Raw genomic sequence first — 21,716 nt, forward strand, 5'->3', positions numbered from 1 at the left:
CTTGTTTTCTTCATCCGAAGAAAAAAATAATAAAAAGTACGGGTCTCGTTTCCCTTATATTTCCTGGACGTGAGATTATGTTGGGTAATGGAATACACTGTGAGGATCGATCTTTCATGTTGATCTATGCACTAGCCCAGAATCTCAAACTTTCCGATAACGCGGACCCCCTGTTCATTCGGGAAGTGATCTGCGGACCCCCTTGTAATGCTAATTTGAAATTTCACATGCTATTAAATATATACTAATTAGAATTATTACTGACAAAAAGAGATCCAGAAAAATAATGCAATAAGTAATTTATTCTAAAGATACATGATTGTTTCCTAGTGAAGGAAATTCCAATTGAAAATACAGTAAGTTTCAAGACTAAAAATCATTTTTTAAAAAAGGGAATTCACTTGATAAACAACGTTCTCAAATCTGTGGGATCACTAATGTGAGAAATGAAATTCTTTGTGTTTTTTCCATAATTGCATTGAAATGTGGAATCAGCGATGAAAATTTTCCGGAAAATTTATATTGTCTTCGTCGCTAAATAGCGTTATGACTCCACACCGATAGTACATGAAGGTTTAAAGGAGTAACGCATTTCAAAACTCCTATGCTGGATAAAGAATTCAAATTTTTGTACTTTACCCGTTAATATATTGTACAGATCAATGGTATACGATATGAACTTGTGTGCCTGAACTCCTCTTTATAACGTTGTGTATACACCACTGAGGGTTCTTGTGTTCAATTTGAGTTGTCATTTATGACATTTTGATTAAATCTGTGCTGAGCAAATGTATTTCATTGCAAGTCCAGTATCACGTGAAAAAAGACAAGCAATATACTGCAAATACCGATAAAAAAAGTGTTCTCAGCAATCGGCATTTTCGCTATTCAGCGTTCTTTATACCAGAAATGGAACGATTAGCTTCAAACTCCTCTTCCGTACAAGCTGCAGATTACTAGACAGTGGTCAGTGGTGTCAGGTTACTTAGAGGAATGGAAGTATCGAAAAAGAAAATTCCTACGAAGGTCGCAGACAAACGACATCCCACACCCTCTGCCCCATCCTTCGCGAGGAAAAAAAATAAAGGGGAGGTAAACTTCTAACTCAATCTTCCAAATTGGGTTCGACAACACTGCCATCTATTTTTGTAAATTTCGTAAAAACTGAAAGCTATGCCCCCTGCGAACGTAAAATTGTACTTCTTTTTGACGACACTATTTCATCCCTTTAGACTAACCTTAAAGAGTTAATATTACAAACTGGGAGAGCGCAATGGCCAAAAATAACGGAGAAAACCGTCTTAAAGTTTTCTACTCGCCGCATATATCGTACGACGCGCGAATTTACCAAGTGACGGTGTGGCAGAATGAGTAAAAAATGAAATGAAGTCTTTGAGTTTTACATCCCACGGTTATGCTGGTTAGGCTAAAGAAGACGGTGATGATGAGTAATGAATGAAATGGTGGAATGAAGAAAGTGGGAGGAAACGGGAGAACCCCGAGAAAACCCACGCACACGGTGTTTGTCCACCACAAAGTTCACTTGGCGGGGGCTGGGATCGAACCCGGAACCCCAAGCACCAGAGGTGAACGAGATGAGAAATTCCAATGTGTAAATTTGCACAAATATTAAACAAATCACGAACCCTCAGTTATATTTGCAACCTAAGTAGAAATACGCCTAGTACGGGTAAGTTCTCCGACTCGTTTAAGTGCTATCGAATTTTGCATTTTTAATATTTACAAATAAATTATTGTATAACAATATTTAACATTTTCAAAAATTATTTAACGAATATGAAATCAGACAAGTTCTTCTTTCGAAGTAACATTACGTATCAATCAGTGGCTCCGGAACCTAGGAGCTCAGGCCCTGTTAGACCACCAAAATTTTCATTAGGGGCTGGGTTCTTCCCCTGAATGATCAATCCATGCTTTAATTGATTTCCAGGTAGGACTACTATTAATAGTTTTTAAACTCAGCGCAAGGCTTTGTGTTTATCTTAAAAAAATAATCTGATACATATATCGCATAATCTATCCGTATATTATTTGATACGCACATATGTATAGTCATTTGAAGTAAGTTAACTTGTATAATCCCTCATTTGAGTTAATTATAAGATTATTTAAGTTCCCCGACTGTTATCTTCTCATCGGCGCCTCTGGTGTCCGTATATTTTTTTCTGGTACTGTGCTGTGTACTGTGAGTACAAGTATGCAAAGACTCCTTTTTGTCATTTCGTCAGCCAGCGTTTCTCCTCACTTCTACACAAAAACACACTTTACGATCTGTTCTTTTAACAGGTGGGGCAAGTTCATGCTGCTGTTCTAGCTACTCTACCAGGCGTAATTAATCTTGTAACGGGCTTTAGTTCGGTTGCCTAACACATGGTCTTTGTATCTCAAGAATTTCTGTGGCCCGCTGTACAACTGTTCATGAAGTAGTAACTACTTCACTTAACAAGTTTACATACTATAAATACAACTCCTAAAATTAAACGAAAATCATTTATTTGTAGTACTTCTTTCAACAAATAATGGGTGAATTATTGGCTTATCTTAACAAATATGTAAGACGCACAATAGTTTCATTTCCTGAGAAAAGAATCGTAAATTTTCCCTGATTTCCAGGTTAAGCACCATTTTCCCTGTTTTCCAGATTTGTAAGAACCTTGTCTATAGCTTATCGTGGGATCCGAATCACAAGAGCCCCCGCTCAGAATGATTCAAATCCGAGTCTAGCAAATTTGTAATGGGATATGTTTGGATTTTTTGTTTCAAGATTTTTCGGCTTTACATTAACGGAAATAGTAAAAAGTCGAGTTTAAACATACATTTTACCAATTTCTTGCAATTTTAAATAAAAGCTATAGCTCTTTTAGTTGGTTCACAGATTATTTAGATCTTAACTTGGACAACTTTAGTACTTCACTTAGATTTTTGAGGTATCAGTTATATAACAATAATGTCTACATAGCAATTTCAAGATTCAAACTAATATATCCAAAGACGTATGATGTTATAAGTAAAAATACTTGCTTTTATAAGTAAAAATACTTGCCAAATATTGCAGTCTCAAGCCAACATTAAACACTATTTCATTATTAACGTGCAAAGCAGCAATATAACGAAATTTCAGGAATAAGTTTGAGGAGTAAATCACTGTTAGTCTCTATCTCTGAAATTAACTATTAGTCTTACTATGGAAAATGCTTAAAATATTTTAACATAGACTTCGAATAATGTAAGAAGTAAGTCTAGAATCTCTTACTTATACTGAACAGTCAGGTAGTTCCCATACAATGCTTTTCCTCATCCGCTACTTGAACACTACTATATCACACACGTATTTTTTCACTAATTGAAGTATAATGATGATCAGCACGCGAAGAAGGTGAAAGATACCTTTTACTAGAACGAATGAATGAATAAATAAATAAATAGGCTGAGCAAATTTAAATGCAGTTAAAAATCTCAAAAGTCAGGTTTTAGATAGGCTCTACAAGTAAATGAATTCTAATAAAAAGTCAGACCGTGCAAAAACGGTTTTAGAATAAGATTCAATGCTCACAAAATGAGCTTAGACAGCACGATGCCCAGACTTATATACTAAAAATCAATATGGGCAAACTAATGACTGGCTCCTTAATATCAAGTACATTGATATCATCTGACCTCAGGCGCCATTTGTGCTAATAAATTCATCCTCTCTTAGCAAAGTTTTCTCTGGCTTCGGTAACTTTCTTGCTATGGGACTTGATAACCCTACTGTTCTGATACTGCTACCTTACTGGCTACTAGAATTAGTAGAAACACTTCTTCGCACTTGGTGAAGAAGAAAATTCCTCCCATGATGCTAGAAAGCTGCATATCTCTGTTCAGATTAAATCGGGTTGTCGTTAACGAGATTGAAGATAATCCTGAATCCTCACGTCCCCAATCAAGATAAAACCACAATATACATAACATAATCTACACGCATACAAACGACGAGCATTAAACAGTCCGCAACAACCTTAACATACATAACCATATATACTTTTTTTTTTAACTGCATATGGCTATGCTTGATAAATCAAAGCAATTTCCGCGGACATACTTTATTTACCAGCTTCTTTTTATATAATAAATGGGGAATTCACGGCCCTAAAGTAATCAGCCTCAACCCTTCAAGCAGCATTTTGTATGTGCTCTTGAAGTGAAAATAACCATTAAAAACCAAAGTTTACGTAAAGTTCATTTTTATACACAACCTTCTAGTCGAAATGAAAATAAATGAAATTTCCAATCCAACGTCCCGCAGTTAATCCCTTCAGATTACAGGAGACGGATGATTAATGAAATTGAATTACTATAAAAGACTAGGTGGACAAACTGCGGGACGAAACTGGAAAACCTCGAAGAAACTCACGGACATGATGTTGTCTCTTACAAACTTACATGGACTGGGATGGAACCAGAAACCCCTCGCACCAGAGATGAACGCTTTACCACTGAGCCACCGTACTCCTACATAGTTCTAGTCGAGTAACAAACTCTGTCATCGAACTGACTACTGATTCACGTGTATGACCTCTACAAGCTATTCAGAGGAAATGGAAGAATTCGAAATTCTATGAAGAAATTAGAAAGTTTAACAACAGAGAAATCAACTAGTAAACCTTAATCTCCACAATGAACAACAAAAGCCAAACGAAAAATCAGAAAACTTCGTAAGACGAAAGAGACGAATCTGGAAATATGTTCGCAAATTTCCCAAAGCTGAGATGTTAATCATGAATTCCTTCTTTAAGAAACACTATCACAGAAAATAGTCATGGAGAAACCTAAGTTGAACAAGAGAAACTGACTACACGAGGTCAAACGAAAGGTATGTGAGTGAACACCGCAATATTCTGAACAGTTACAGCATAGCAAATGACTATCGCCTGTTAGCCTTATTAATGGGGAGCAAAGATGAGCTCCCAAGACGATGCTGAATCGGGAGTAGCGTCTACAGATGCGCTTAATAAAAAGATTGCGTCTAAAGACAAATTCTTCTTAAAGGAGATAATTTTTAAATTGTATCTTAAGATCCACCTGGAAAGAAGACAGCTTTTATGCGACAAAAATGTGTACAAAAGAAGGTTGCTCAACGTACTGTAATTAAACACTAGAGGAAGGTACTGATATATCAGAAGCTAACAAGATCACAGAAATTTTGAGAGGAACAGCTACAAAAACATAATGCACTACGACTCTGAAGAGTGAGAAGAGCATCTCAAAAGGAACATATCTTACGAAGAAAAAAGGGAAATGACAATATTATATGATATTTAGATAGGCTACGTAAATTTTGCAATATAATACACTAATGCATAAGGAAATTCAACCCAAGCAACAAGGCAAGAACAATTGAAGACAACATCAGCTTTGAAAAGGCACAGGAGGGCCTAACAAGTGAACGCAAGAGAAACATGAACTGAAACAAAAGGAATCGCACATGCACTAAAAACTGCTAAGAAAAAAATGCAAGAGATTTAGAAGTTCTTCAGAAAGTTTTACACAAGCGATTGGAAGTTAGAGTGAAGACGAGAAAACAAAAATACTTTCTGCGCTGCAAGAAAATATCTGAGAAGATGGAGTTACATTAGACATGCTATTGGAAGATCAAAGTATCTATGAAGAGATCGGGTTTCCGCAAAGTAGAGGTATCATAGTGATATCGTTGCATACAGAAGATCTACGAAATTACAGGGATACAAGTTGCCTTCTTGTAATTTAGAAAGTATTACGAAAGTTCGGGCATACAGATTAAAAGACCTTGCCAAACCAACTAAACAGGCTGGATTTAGAAGTGGATATAACAGAATTGTTCATATTTAAATAGTGAGAGAATTAATACATTGGTGAAGCGAGTATGAACTGCACTATCTAATCAGTAGCAACAAGAATAACAAAAACCTATAAATGAAATGAAAAGAAATGAAATAAAATTTGGAGTTTTACGTCCCACGGTTATGCCGGTTAGGCTAAAGGAGACGGTGATGATGAGTAATGAATGAAATGGTGGAATGAAGAAAGTGGGAGGAAACGGGATAACCCCGAGAAAACTCACGCACACGGTGTTTGTCCACCATAAAGTTCACTTGGCGGAGGCTGAGATCGTACCGGAACCCAAAGGAGAGGTGAACGCTCTACCACTGAACCACCGCGGCCCCCCAAAATCTATAAACAAGTCACCGTTCGGCCATGAGCAAAAGACAGTAAAACACGAGAAAGGGATCGTTAGGACAACATAGTTTCTTCCAAAGTTTTTTTTTTTTTTCAAATGTATCTAAATATGTTTCGATTTCTGAACTGAAAAAACGAAAAGGTGAAATATGAGGAGGGAACACATATTCATTTCACTGATAATATTCTTTGCAATCATCATCACAAATCCGCAAGATATGACAATAAAAGTTAATTTGAAGAGCAAGGAAATCGGGTTAAAGATGAATATGGAAAAAACGAAAATGATTTATCAATGAGGAGGAAATTCGTAGATAGGAAACTGAAAATGCGGAATTAGAAGTGAATTCGTATGCCTACCTAAGACACACAGTATCTATGAATGACAACACTGAAGGAATTAACAAACGTATTACGTTAGCCTCGAGTGTGTTGGAGAAAGTGACAATGATTGATGCGGAAAAATTCAATGAATATATCCAACATATATGTTGACACGTGGATTCGACAAAGTAGACTTCATTGTCTGCATACTATACAACGAAACATGGAAGCATGCATATCCCATGAGATAGAAAACTAATAACACGAACCAGTAATCTAACAGCAGTGAGAGATATTATCGTGAAAATAACGGCATTGAAGTGATACTATGTCTTACATATTACAAAAAGAAATTATGATTGAGGAAGAAATGCAACTCTTGACTAGATATCAAAGACATGCGAACTAAGAAACACCATACAAGACGGAATGGTAGCATCAAGAAATACTGCAGAGTATCAATGAATATATTTGTTTAAGATAAACGGCTGTGGTGTAATTGAAGAAGTCATTAACACACCGTATTGAAAACGGTTGATGATGATTATGAAAATATATTCATATTCATAATAATAAAAGAGTATATTCAAATTAAACAAAACTTCTATGTGTAGAAAACTTCATGTAGGATCATGTACGTAGCCTTATCCAAAAACCACACCTTCTAATATCCACTAAGTACCATTGCTACTTGTAAACTTAAGTATAATCAATATTCGAATTAATCTAGTCTTTTTATTCATAAGCTGAACATCATATACAAATGAATCACTAATCCACTCACTAAATGTGTAATTTTCATCAACTGCCAAGGCTGCTGAACCTTCCAATATTTAAGTGGCCCCTCGTAGCGTAATCGTTAATGCTCTCGTTTTCGGTGCGAGTGGTCCCGGGTTCGATTCCCGGTGGGAGAACTCGGTCGAAAAAGTGTAAAAAGCTTTTTCAGGCCAGCCATCCTGAATGAGGTTTTCCTCATTCACACCAGGCAAATGCCGGGGTGGTACCTAACTTAGGTCGCAGGCTGCTTTCTACCTTCCCCAATCTTTCCTTCCTTCCCTTTCCCAGGATGATGTGCTCGCCGAGGGACGTTATCCGTTATACATAACGGGTTAAATGGTTATAGATGCCGAAAGCTCAGAAATCTAAATCCTATATCCTTCAATATTTAATTATTTAAGAGTCTAATATTTGTGTAACAATCTACCATTACCATTACATTAACTAACAAAACCCTTATATCAATTACGTACACATATCATTTCCAATGCAGCGTCCAATCACTAAAACTGAACACTTTTCACCAACACATCAGTAACTGCTAAACTCCCAATAATATTTAGCATTAAAATCAGAAGAAAAGCCTCACTGGAGACATTTCCTCCTGTCCATACCAAATAACATATAATTATAGCTCTACTCAGGTAAAAATTGTATTAGTCTTTTAGTATTCCTAGGAGGATGAACTAATTTTCGATATTTCAGATCATTTAGTGAGTATCCATTTTCAAGGACCACAGCAGCTTAAATCATATTATGCAGTAAGAGCTTCACATGCTTCGTGCCTTAACATCAGTAGAGATATTTTATTTCACTTTACATAAATTGTTGTATTAACACGAAGAAACTTTTTTCTTTTTCCTTTTTTTCCAAGAAAACTAACTACCACACACTTATACATTCTTTAACAAAATTATGTTTTATGCACATGTGACAAGCGTACGTAAACACATTATTTATTATCCAGTTTTATATTCATTTTTTTTTCTTCTGTAAGCTCTTCACTCCACTGACATTGAAGCACTAAGCATACGAAAATCTTACTGTATAATCGACAACACAGACCATTTCACTATGTGGTATTTTCTAGATTCTAAATAATTATGCAGGTTAAGTTTAGTATTGCTTTCCTGATTGCCGCAATATTATTAAAAGACTGCTGAGCACCTTTAAATTTCCAGACTTCGCCTAATGACGCTACTTACCTGTCCCGAAATCAGAGCAAAATTATCTAGAAACGTTGGCCAATTTAAAGTCTCATATTCTCGTTCTACTTTTACAAGCATAGCTGCAATGGAGCTTTTCAGATCATTAACTTTTAAGATAAGTGCCTCCAACGCTGATTCCAGCTGCTTCTCTTCACGCTGCATATTTGCTGCAAAAAATTCAATTTAGCAATTAATGGAAGAATCCTTCAGAATATGGTAACACGTTCAAGAATTTTAACATCATGTCACTTATTTTAAATTTTGATTTCTGAAAATTCCTTCCACTTCCATTTGACGCGTGACCGGCAACAATCGACGAGGTGTTTCTATACTGCTCTACATCGGTGAGTCCATTACTTTATGTTTCCTTTGATGATTTTACTACTTTCATTCTCACTTTTATCCTCCATGAACAAGACTCAAGAACGGGGCGCAACACGGCTCAGCGGTAGAGTGCTTACTTCTGGTGTATGGGGTCTCTGATTCGAACCCTGAACAAATAAGTTGTGGTAGACAACATCGTGTCTGTGGGTTTTCTCGGAGTATTTGTTTTCTTCCACATTCTCATTTCACAATTTATTCCATAATCATTCATTTGCTTCAACCGTCGTCTCCCTTAGCCTACAGGGCATACTCGAGGGACGTTAAACCGAAAGATTTAATTTCATTTCAGACAAGACTCCACAGCAAATCGAAAACTTGAAAGTGCAAAGACTTTTAAGGAATCAGATGTCAAAGTATACGAGTATGAAACCATCTTTCAGAGTTCTAAAAATCTGCCTGTAGTTTTGTATGGCTGGAGGAGGAAATTATTAATACATCAATGTATGGAAAAAGACTCAAAATTAATACATAAAGATAAATTGTGGTTAATATTCAACTAATTACTAGCGAATGAGAAGTATGTTTATATAAATTTCGAGAACAGTTAAATTGACAGACATTTACAAGGTACCTCCATAAATGACCGAACTTTTTACAAAACATGAACGCAGTTTCCTCATTTTCAACCCCTTGGTTACATTAACCTAAACTTTTCTTCGTTTGATTGAAACATGGCTGACAATTGCTGCATGGTTACATATCTATTAAGTGCACGAAATACCTCCATATTTTCCTCATTCCTAGACGTTCAAGAGAATTTTGACCTTGGATCATCTTCATGTCCACATCTGAAACAACTGTACCATTGATACATCGGTTTCTTGATAACGCACATCATTATACAGTGTCCTCACCATCTATAACGTTTCAGTAAAAGATTTATCCAATTTGTAACAAAACTTTATTAGAAAGTTGATTTATTTCGATGAGTGTTTCGTGCGGCGATTTCACACTACATGCATTTGTCACAGGCTTACTTAGATACAAACTGTATCAAACTAGTATAAACAGATATTACTACGAAGTTTAGACAAAGGAGTTTTCACTAAGGTAACGTTTTTAAAGAAGCTAGCTGTTTTTGTAAAAGTTCTGTTACTTTATGGCGCACTTTGTATATGCTAAACCTATACATTCCAACTAGTCTCAGATACTTTATTCTTTGTGCTTCGCACAGATAAATAAATCTTTAAAATGTTGGTAAAATCATAATCATGAAGGAAAATTAAGTACTGTTGCTACATGTCAACAATACAAACGAAAGAAAAGAAATAAATAAAGGCCAATTTACTGTGATTTTAATAATGTCTCGTCTTTTGTCAAAGTCGTTTTTATCTAAGTTTAAAGCTGTATTTTTTGACCTGATGTAAAATTTGACTATGAACCTAAGCCTTTAAGACCAGGCTTTACACAGAGGATACGAAAATTAGCTCTAGGATTAGGAGTAAACGTCTCCACAAAATCATCCGGCAATTTACGAAAATCTGTATGAGGATACAAGAATTATTTCATAGACAAACTATCGTAATCAGGCGGAATGTGAATGCCCGGAAACGTAAATCGGTACGACAAAACTGAACATTAAGACCAGGATAAAATAACACATCAGAGACTTCAACAATGAGAAAACAGCTGTTTCCGGTCTATTGGAACATATCAACTCAACCAATTACAATATTAAAGTAGTAAATGTTTTACTCAAAATCTTCATCCTTCATTGAAAGAAATGTCTTCGAAGGGTTTTACATCAAGTCACAAAATCCAGCTTTAAATTTAGATAAAAGCTGCTTCGACAAAAGATGGGACAGCATCATGAAAAATCACACCAAATTTTAGTTAACATCTACCAAAATCAAACTATATACAACAATTCTGTACACTTCATTTTTGCAGCTATTTTGCATGTTCATTTACATTTCAGAGCTAAAAATTTCGAAATTCCAAAACGTAAGTATTTTATCAAAATTTGCAATATTCATCAAGTAACTTTGTTATGTATACAGTCCGCAGTAAAAAACTTGCAACATGAGCATGTAAGTTTATTGTGAAACTGCGCCTAACAGCGCAGGAAATCAATATAACATCTAAGTGGCACGAATCACGCAGGAGAAATCTCGGCGTCCTCCCCTGCACACTTATTTTGGACCAAAAGACTTCGTCGTTTTACAATAAAGTTACATGTTCACGTTGCAGGTTTTTTGCTGCGGACTGTACAACTAGACCTGACAACAAATAAAACATGAACAATTACGATAAAAGATTATTTTCAATAGTGCAATTGTCACATTCAAAGAACTTGAATTTACGTGTTTTCAAATAGTTACATATTTAATATTAGGGACGGTCGCAGTAGGAGAGTAGAAAAGATACGTTTTTTTCATAGTTTCTTTTTCTGATACAATAAATTGGAAAAGCTGAGGTAAGGGGAAATTTTGTTGGAAAAAATTATGAATATCTCTCCTACTTTTTCCGTACATACCATACATTGTTTGATAGCTTACTCCACTGTCATTGGAATGAGACATAACTTTATCTCTATTGCAATTTCAAGCTAAGCTGTAGGTGAATTAGTGTGTGTTGGGAAAGATAACAGAAGTCGTTCTACTCTCGACTTCATTCCATTTCGCTCTACCTTCGCGACTACCATTTCGCTCTACTTTCTCCACAGGTATATGAAGACTTTTCTATTTGCTAATGGACGTACAGGATACATATTAATAATTAAAATAGGAATTGACCTTTTATCCAGAAAGAATTTTCTTCTTTTATTTATATGATTTCGACCATCTCTAAGTAACTTCTCTCTTGCTGCTATACTCTTCCTAGAATGTTCATCCACGAGTGAGACATTCTTGAAACACCAAAACTACGAATCTGACGAAACATCAACCTGTTTTTACAGTTTGTAGAATCTCACACATCTTCACTTTCGAGCTTCTGTTCTTGAAGGTTAAATTGTAAGCATGTAAATGGCAAAAATCATTATTTACAAAAGTTTATCTCTAATGAAAATTTCTGTTACTCCTTTTAAATTTTGGAAATTAAAAACTTAATGCCCTCTTGCAAATAATTTAGTGCCAAGCTTTGTTTTCTTCTAGTAGTCTGTGCTTCGAGAAGAAAGCTGTTTATATTGAGAAAAACAGAGCTTTAAGCACAATGGAAAACACAACCAAATTTAATTATACACAGTGGATTTTTTATTTTATTTTTTTCAGCGGATTCGTCTAATAAACGTGAACTTATGGAGGAACTTTCTATGAGTTTTCCGCAACATCCCCAAAGAATCTGAACTTTGTAAACATTTATAGTTACTATTTGATGTAGGAAGGCAAAATGGATTATATGCTTGCACCCTTAAAAAAACTGCATAGGCCAATAAATCACAAAAAATATCTCTCCAAAAATACAAAAAAGGATTTCTTCACGCAATTGGCCTAATTTTTCTGAAAAATTGCCCAAAGTTGGATCTAAATTCGGTATTAATATTTCCGTGAAATCCAAGATCAGTTTCGAAAACCCGCTACCCAAACTGAAAAGTTATTATAAGGATGAGTTAACAACTTTATGCGCATACGAAATATTTTGGTCATGCTCTAACTTCTTTTTAGATATGACGAAAGGGAATACTTCAACTAGTGTGAAAGAACGCGTGGAGATTCGAGTGAGGAGTTTTTCTTTTTAGCTTTATCCAGCCACTTTAGGGAGAAAGGACATCAGATAAATAGGATTAAGGTAGTTCATCCTTGTTCCACGTGCTTGAGTTCAGGATAGAATAGTGTTTGAGTCTAGGAAAAAAAGTCCGCTACTAAATCTTGATAAAAGGCAATTCGAACCATAGATAGATGACATTATATGTTAATGCAGAAATTATAAAAATTAGTGGTTTAAAATATTAATAATTTTTATTTTTTAGTCATAACAGTACGAACATTTCAAAAAGTTTTCCATTGTACATAATTAAATTTGGTACTGGTTCTCTATTCTGCTTAAAGTAATGTTTTTCTCGGAGCACAAACAGCTTTCTTCCCAAAGACAGACTACTTGAAAGAGACAGAAAGGTTGCCACTAAATTATTTTGCATTTAGATTTTGATTCTTAAAAAAGTTAAAATAGAGTAACAAAAACTTTCATAGAGGAGTATTTCAGTTTAGTTATTTCATAAAGCAGATTGTGGATGTGTGAAAATGTTTTTAGTAAATATGTCTCATTTTGCGCAGTAGCGTTACAAGAAAATGTATGTTTGAACATTTGTACATAGTTTCTTACCGTTATTAGCTGTACACTTTTGTAAATAATTATTTTTTTAAATTCACATGCCTACAATTCAATTTTCAAGAACAAAAAACCAAAAGCGTAGACGTGAGGTTCTACGAACTTAAAAAAACTTTTACCAGATTCGTAGTTCTGGAGTTTCAAGAAAGTTCCGCTCGAGGATAAGCATTCAAGACAACGTACAGGAGCAAGAGTAGTTATTTACGAAGACTCCAGAAAGAATCAAAATTACGGTATATAAGTAAAAGAAGAAACAATCTCTCGGGGTACAAGATTAGTGTTTATTTTAATTAAAGACTTTTCCAGTCAATGCTGCTACGCAGTAATTGGAAAAACTGACGAAATGGTAAATGTTATATTTTTTCTACTTGTAAACGGACCGCTATTGCAACTGCAGTAGGCTATATGCATTTTAGTGAAAGTAATTGTTTCTTTTAAAAAACACTAAGGAATTGAGACTATTAAGCAAAATATATGTGATATTAATCAAAATCCAATTCAAAAGCTGTCATAAAACAAACATACGTGAAGGCGCAAATGACTGACTCTATGGCTTAAGGAACCCGGAGAGTTGTCGCCACACAAACATAAAATGTCACTGAGTCCTATCTCCTGTGCGAAACAGATCTTCATTGGATTAGATACTCCCTTCCTTCCAGAATATCCTGTTTTATATCTTCCCATCTTATTCTCATTCTACTCAGAATTCTCTTATTCCAAGGGTTTCCACTAGAAACTCTACATTCCATGCAACTTTCCCATATAAGCCACATGTTCGCCCACTTTACGTGTCTTGATCTATAACCGTATAAATATCGAGTGACATGTATATACTTTGGAGTATTGTATTCTGTAATTTTCCTCGTTCGCCGTTTTTTTTTTTTTTTCCTCATTAATTTCGAGTTAAACACTCGGGCACTCATCCTCTGGAACACAGAATCGATTATATTTTAGTTTTTTACAATACAATCTTCTCAATGTTTTTGTGTATCTCGACAATGGTAATTATGAATATTGCGTAGATTTTATCGATACTTATGGTCACCTACTTTTCCCAATAGTTATAGATAGCTCTTATGATTTTACTTTAAAACAATATATGTATGTAGCCCCAACGTTAGTGCTGCACTAACTTATTTTAGTAATAACTTTTTTATCGGTGAGAAAAGTGACTTACCAATTTTTATTGGTGCTTTAGGTTTTCTTTACATTTTGATTAAGAAGAATCTTTCGGAATCTTAATCATTCAACAGACAATTAATTTAAGTCACGGAGATTTAAATGGATTGTCTGTCGAACGATTTAGAGTATGTGCGCAACCGGGGATAACTGACCAAGTGATTCTCTCCAAATATCGACGGAAAAACTGATGAGGAACTAGGCGAGTGTTTGAGGTATTCTTGGATAGCTTTACCAATTTCGCCTAAACTTTAGTATTGAATGCAGAAAGTAGCGAAAATAATCCCCATAACTTTAGAAAACTACCTGACAGAATATAAAAATTATTGTATCAAGTAGTTTAAAAAATATTGAGTACTTTGCTAGCTAGATGGCATTAACAACCCAAATCTCAGGGCATATGAGTCGCAGCAGGTCATGTTTAATGCCATCTGACAGCTGAAGCTAGTAGATGTGCAAAAAGTGTTGGAATTCTTTTAACCAGACGTAAGATATTACGCCATGAAGTTGAGTGAATTTTCCCCAAGACTGCGTTGCATTGAACAAATTTAATTTCGACAAAGGAGCAAATGCTCCGCAGGCTCGTAAAGAACGTGGGCAAGATACGTTATCAAAAGCAACAGTCAAAAAATAGTTAAACCACTTTCGTTCTGGAAATTTCCATGTCCTCGTACTTGTCGATGCTTCTCGTACTGGGCGACCAATCACAGAAAAAGTAGATTATATTCTGGCAAAAGCCGTGCGAGACCGGTATATAAGCAGTCATGACATCGTCAATGTCCTAAACATCCACTATCAAACAAAGGTTGGAGAAAGCTCGTTACAAAAAGATCTAATGATCTGATTTAAAAACATATGGATCAATCCATACGAAGTGGTCCAGAGGTGGTTGCTCAACCATCTCTGAAAATTATAAAAATTTGAGTGTGATGACCCTTGCGTATGAAAAGGTCAAAAACATCATTTACGTTGTCGTATGCGCAAGTGTTCCTAAATGGCGGCCATCTTTGTTGTCGATGGAGTGTCAATTTTTGCATTTGCAAAGCGTTTACCAAAATTACAGTTGCTCAGAACGTACGAATCAGACGAACGCCAAACAAAAACGAATGTTTACAGAAGATACTGAGGTACACGAAGAATATAAACTTTTGCGTCTAAATAAATATGCAGGGTTGCAAATCAATACAAAAAATCACCAGAAAAACTACACAAAATTACACTATTAAAGGGGGTGTACTTTGGAATGGCATAAACTAGGGAGTTCATAAGTTTTGCGCTGAATACTATTGCATGTAAAAAGTCTGTAGAAATATCCACAGCTATGATACTACTGGCACCGTAGATTTATGGGAGTCCGAAAGTTGAAGTTTGTGATTTTGATGCCATTTTTGGGGCGTAATATCTCAGGAGGGCAAAGTACTAAAAATTGCTGCTTATGCCACAAAGTAATTCTATATGTGAATAAACTATTGCAAAAAAATCATGACTGATATTACATGGAGAAAAAAGGGAGGACGTGGTAAAAATGATAAGAAAGCACTTGCGATGGTCGTAGCCCGGAAAAATTTAAATGTTTGGATTATGTTTCATGCTAATCTCAAAAACTATGCATGATGCAGCAATTAGGCCCGCTTTTGTTTGTGTTCAGTTTTGCAAAAGCTTGCGAGTGGCATTTGTTTCATCTTTCTAGCTCCATGATCATTGTCACTTCTATATGGTAAGGGAGTTAGCTCCCCCTTTCTCCCACGACATACACCGTCGAACTGGACCGCAGTATTAAGGCATTTAATGTATCAACAAAGTAATATTGAAATCCAAACACTGTTACGGAAGTTAATATGTTCACAATGTTGCGTTATATAGGATAGACTAGTCTTTGGCTAACTGGGGACTCTGCCCCCAGACCCCCGCGTTTGCTCGGCCTTGTCTAAAATCTACAATTCTACAAAAATTCAAGTTTCTCTTCGTATTTCAACAATCTAAAAGATAAGATGTTTTGTCACAAGAAAACATCTATTTAAATAACATGGGAATTATTTCATCCCCAAATAGATACCTTAAAAATTAAAATTTTTACTTTTGGAAATTTTCCTATTGGTCAGTCCCGGAAGTCTACAATCATGCCAAATTTCATCATTCTAATCCTGCCGGAAGCAATTTTTAGCACTTTGCCCCCTGAGACATTACGCCCCAAAAATGGCATCAAAATCACAAACTTCAACTTTCGGACTCCCATAAATCTACAGTGCCAGTAGTATCATAGCTGTGGATATTTCTACAGATTCTTTAAATGCAATAATATTCAACACAAAACTTACGAACCCCCTAGTTTATGCCATTCCAAAATACACCCCCTTTAATAGTGTAATTTTGTGTAGTTTTTCTGGTGATTTCATGTATTGATTTGCAACCCTGCATAGTTATTTAGACGCAAAAGTTTATATTCTCCGTGTACCTCAGTATCTTCTGTAAACATTCGTTTTTGTTTGGCGTTCGTCTGATTCGTACGTCCTGAGCAATTGTAATTTTCGTAAACGCTTGCAAATGCAAAAATTGGCACTCCACCGACAACAAAGATGGCCGCCATTTAGGAACACTTGCGCATACGACAACATAAATGACGTTATTGACCTTCCCATACACACGGTTCGTCACATTAAAATTTTTATAATTTTCGGAGATGGTCGAGCAACCATTTTCACCATTTCTGGACCACTTCAGATGGATTGACCCATATACTCAATAGAGATGGCCGGAATCGGGTTTTCGGATCCAGGTATGGAACCAGTTTCTAAGACCCGGTTCCGGAACCGGGGTTTTCGGGCCCAGGTCTGGAACCGGTTTTTCGCGGAACTGGAAATTTGTGGCCATCCCTACGCTAAATCCGACTGGTGGCAGGCTATGAACACTGCGCTAGATGAAATGGTGGAAGCGATAGGCAGGTGCCCGGGCGGCGGCCACTTGTCTCATTTGGATAAACAAACTGGGTAACTGCCAAACTCATTGGCTAAACGGGCAAACTGACAAACTCATTTGGCTAAACACCTACTGGTGGACCAAAAAATTTTTTCTGGGGGGCAGAAGCGCGTGGTCCTCTTTGCTGTATTTTGAAGGTGAACTTCGTGCCTCCTTTACGGGTCTTTGGGGGGGCTTTTGGATCCGGGTTTTCGGGTCCAGGTCTGGAACCGGTTCCTAAGATCCGGCTCTGGAACCGAGTTTTCGGATCTAGGTCTGGATCCCTAATACTCAATAGTGCGAATCCTTGCTGAAACGTGACGAATTCGAAACATTTCTGAAGAGGTTTATTACGAGTGATGGAAAGTGGATAATGCTACATCAGATAAACAATGGGATATGATAAGTTATATAATTAAATACATCCAGGAATTCAAATCTAACACATTAGCATTTTTTTTATGACTAAAAAGAATTGAACCGACTCATGAATTGGCAACACTACAACAAGGATGGGACCAAAAGACAATTGTAAATAGCAGACGTTTCTGATTAAAACTTAAGTATTTATTGCTTTTTCATATGATTTATGTCGAAGTTTTACGTACACCCTTTTTTTATAACTGGTGAAAAGACTTTGGGAAGGTAAGATGAGTGTGACAGATTCTCTGTTTCTTCAAATCTACTCCCCTAAAAATAAAAGTAATAGCAAACAGTTACTGAAACATTCGGTGCTAGAATGAATAACAACATACAAAGGTAAATATTTTATTTTATTTTATTTTAAGGGAACATCAACCACTTTATATTTGCAGTACAACGTCTCACGATTATACCTTTTAGGGTAAGTGAATGATGATGGACGAATTGCCGGAATGAGAAAATGGGAGTACCTCGTGAACATTCACGGACATGATGTTGTTCACCACAAACTTACTTGACCGGGAATCGAACTACGGTACCCATCTTTACGAGTTTAGAAATAATGTTGATACGAGTTCATCTCGAAATGATGCCGTCTGCTGACGAATCCCGAACGGACCAGGTAAAGGTAACCTGTAAAATTCCATACCTCTGTATAATTACAGAGCAGTAATGTACGATATCGGCAAAAGAAAATTGCATATTTCAGTTACAAACTAATTCATAAAACATCGAAGGAACAGCTCACTTACCTAAAAAAATAGTTGGAAAATCCTTGCGGGAGGTTTCTGCAAAATAAAGAGAAGTGGGTGGTCATTACTCGTTATCGTCACGTCTCTGTGATCATGTATTTCCTTATCCCGTGTATGTGTGAATCTACAATGATTTAAAAGTTCAGTACACTTTCCAGGAACAAGCTGACAAAGTTCACGAACTCGTAGTTAAATACTTAATGCTTGCAACTTTTTTCTTTCTTTTTTTTTCTTCAAAACGATGGTGTGGAAAAATGTGCAAGTACTAACGGTTTTCTGTTTTTCATTATTTTCTTCACTTACAGGAAATTTTACAGACTCAGATTTAATATTCAAACGTCGCATCATAATTTTAATGAAAAAGTACCATATACGATCATGTGATCATAGTTTTGATTCTCGTCTGTTTTCAACACAACTAATTTCCGTACTTCAAAAGTAACTGCTGAGGGCGTGTATATATCAGGGTTGGAAAAAAATAGTTTAAAAAAAAGAACAAAACACGTGTTTAAAACATGAAAAAGATGTTCAAAATGTTTTAAACAATTTTTTTTTAAACACGAACAACAACAACAACAACAAAAAAAAACATGTTTTAAACATTTTGAACAGTTTAAAACATATTTCAAAATCGTGTAATAACTTATTTGTAAAGACTTTTTACTCTTTACTTGCAACCAGTATTACAGATTCATCCTGTATATACTGACTAGTGCAACATTAATAACAGAAATAAAATCGTTTGACTAAAAATGGCTTTTATATAGTTTTTTAATGAATTTTTATTGGCCACTTCTTGTTCAAGATGATTTTCGAAAAAAGATTAAATATTTTCGTAGTACACTGGTGATAATGCATCTTAATATATTAAATTTCGTTTTTGTAGCACCAGCGGTTTTGGAAATGACTTTTGAGTGTCACTGATAACCCATATTTTTTTAATACCTAATTTAATTTGTGTAACACCAGTGGTTTGCAAAATGACTTTGAATAACCATTGGATTTAATATGATATTTTTTTACGGTATTTGGCTCAAATAATTGTATTGTTATTGGAATTGTACACACATGTACATAATTTTTACTCAATTGATCACCTAAAGATGGGTGAAATTTTAGTTGCAAGAATTTGATTGGTATTTCGGAATACTGATGCTAATAAAATTATTTTAAAATAATAAATTTTCCAAAAGTGATGTTTCAAGCACATTTCATGTTGTGCTAACTTTAGAATATTTGCTGCAAGCCTGTGTATTGGCTGTTGTTTGTTTAACTCAATAATTGCATTGAAGAAAAACAATATTTGGGACATTCAGAGCACAATGGATATAAGTACATTTTCAGTAATGTTCAGTTTTGCTCTGCAAATTAATGCTATTTTAAAACGTAATATCTTCGCAGTCAAGAGTACTAAATAAATGAAACTAAAACCACGTGAAAGGGCGTGGGCTAGTTTCATATGACAGCTACTAAACAGGGGTGTCAGTGGGGGAAGGAGGGCAGCCGCGCCCACTCCCACTCTGAATTTCAGATTTTGGGGGCAGTAAGGCAGATTTAGAAACTTTTTGACAAGCAAAGTCCAACAGAACAAGTTTGAAGTCCTTACACCGAACAAATACGGAGGAAATATAGATGATCAAAACTGGAAAGTTGCTTAGGCACAATTTTCAGAATTTTAAGCAGCCCCGAAACTTATTTAAAAAAAGAAAGAAAAAAAAAAGCAATATAAGCCTATAGCTCCTTGCGTCAAATGGAAATGGATTTTAACTGACCAAACTCCGTATACTCTACTAACTGTAATAACCTACAATTATTACTCTACTAACATAAATTTACATACCTTATTAATCTAAGCGACTCACCTAAACTAAGCTACCCTACTAACCACCTAATCTATCCTATTAACCTAACATAATCTACTCTACTGACTTAACCTATCTTACTAACCTAACCCTGTACTTCTTTACTGTATCGTACCGGTATTGATTAAGAATAATTTGTCAATAAATGGTAATTTTAGTTACACTGAATGAGTGTATGTGAAATGAAATAAATATTTCAGTATAACATCCCACGGTAATGCCCTTTTAGGGTAAGAGAAACGATGATGAAGGCAAATGAATGATGATGGAAGAATTTGTGGAATAAGAAAGTAGGAGGAAACAGGAGTACCCCGATAAAACCCGCCACATGAGTACATATGAAAGAGAATCGTGTAGAATGTTAAATTCCACTATTGTAGGCATTTTTCACAATGTAGTAAACCAAAATTTTATGTTTGCGAGTATGAAATCATTTCAAGCGCAATATTAGAGTTAAGACGAATGAGTAAATATCAAAGACGACTGTGTAATATAAATTTCCACCAGCAGAGGGCATTTAGTCCGTAGTTTCGCTAATTAATGAACACAAGTAATTGGTAAGAATTTACAAATCGCCTGTCAAAAGCATCGTCAGTTCTGCTGATATGTTAGGTCAGGTTACATCTCGTGTATATTACTATTTTACTTTAGGGCGGCACACTTACACTCATGGAATATCTTTTTAGCACGAAATGCACCCCGTTTGCATTAGAAAATGTTTCGTAAGATAGTGTTGTATTACTGGGTCCAGGCTGACTATAAAACAAAACAAAACAAAACAAAAAAAAAAACTTATAAACACCCGCCAAATTTCTACTAAGTAGGAATGCTATCTAATCAACACGAGGGGATGCGTCTGTACCAACCAGGCGCGTCAGCGACACTGGGTATACGCATACACGAGAATAACAGAAGCACTTCATATGGTATAAGAACACGTGCTTTGCGCCACTTCTATCATCACTTGTATGTAGAATCATTTCACATAACACTTCACTTTATCATGTCTTCCTTATGGACCAAAACAGAGCATCTTTTCCTCTGATAGTCTAGTACGCTAGAAGTGTTCCCTTTACGCCGCTTTTTCGCAATAACATTTCACACCAACGATCTCTGCATTACATATGAAAACGTACCGTAACTTCCTCTATTTTTTCTTATCTTAACATCTTTACTGTACTTTCAACACCCCGTCCCAACAATAATTAACCATGTCTTTTGCACAATTTCAGCAGATTTTCCTCGTTGTTAGTGCCCGCATTTTCTCAATATACTCCCTCTACAATGTGATAACGTCCGCTATAGCAAAATGGAGAAATCTTCACTATAACCAATATTTATAAACATTAGTTTCTACTCTTTTCTTA

General features: G+C 35.6%; 1 protein-coding gene across 2 annotated transcripts in view; it reads right to left on the reverse strand.

Moving 5' to 3' along the window:
• Window positions 1-21,716, reverse strand: part of MED8 (mediator complex subunit 8) — a 63,238-nt gene that overhangs the window by 38,370 nt on the left and 3,152 nt on the right. The window contains exons 2-3 of one of the 2 annotated variants that reach the window (XM_081734196.1): window positions 18,488-18,523; window positions 8,523-8,692 (exon numbers count right to left, since the gene is read on the reverse strand). In XM_081734196.1, coding sequence (XP_081590322.1) covers window positions 8,523-8,687 — 165 coding nt within the window. In that variant the 5' untranslated portion in view covers window positions 8,688-8,692; window positions 18,488-18,523. The remainder of the gene's footprint in view (window positions 1-8,522; window positions 8,693-18,487; window positions 18,524-21,716) is intronic. The other variant, XM_081734197.1, reaches the window with a different exon arrangement.

The sequence above is a fragment of the Thermobia domestica genome, chromosome 12, assembly GCF_964235325.1.
Source record: "Thermobia domestica chromosome 12, izTheDome1.hap1.1, whole genome shotgun sequence".
Lineage (NCBI taxonomy): Eukaryota > Metazoa > Arthropoda > Insecta > Zygentoma > Lepismatidae > Thermobia > Thermobia domestica.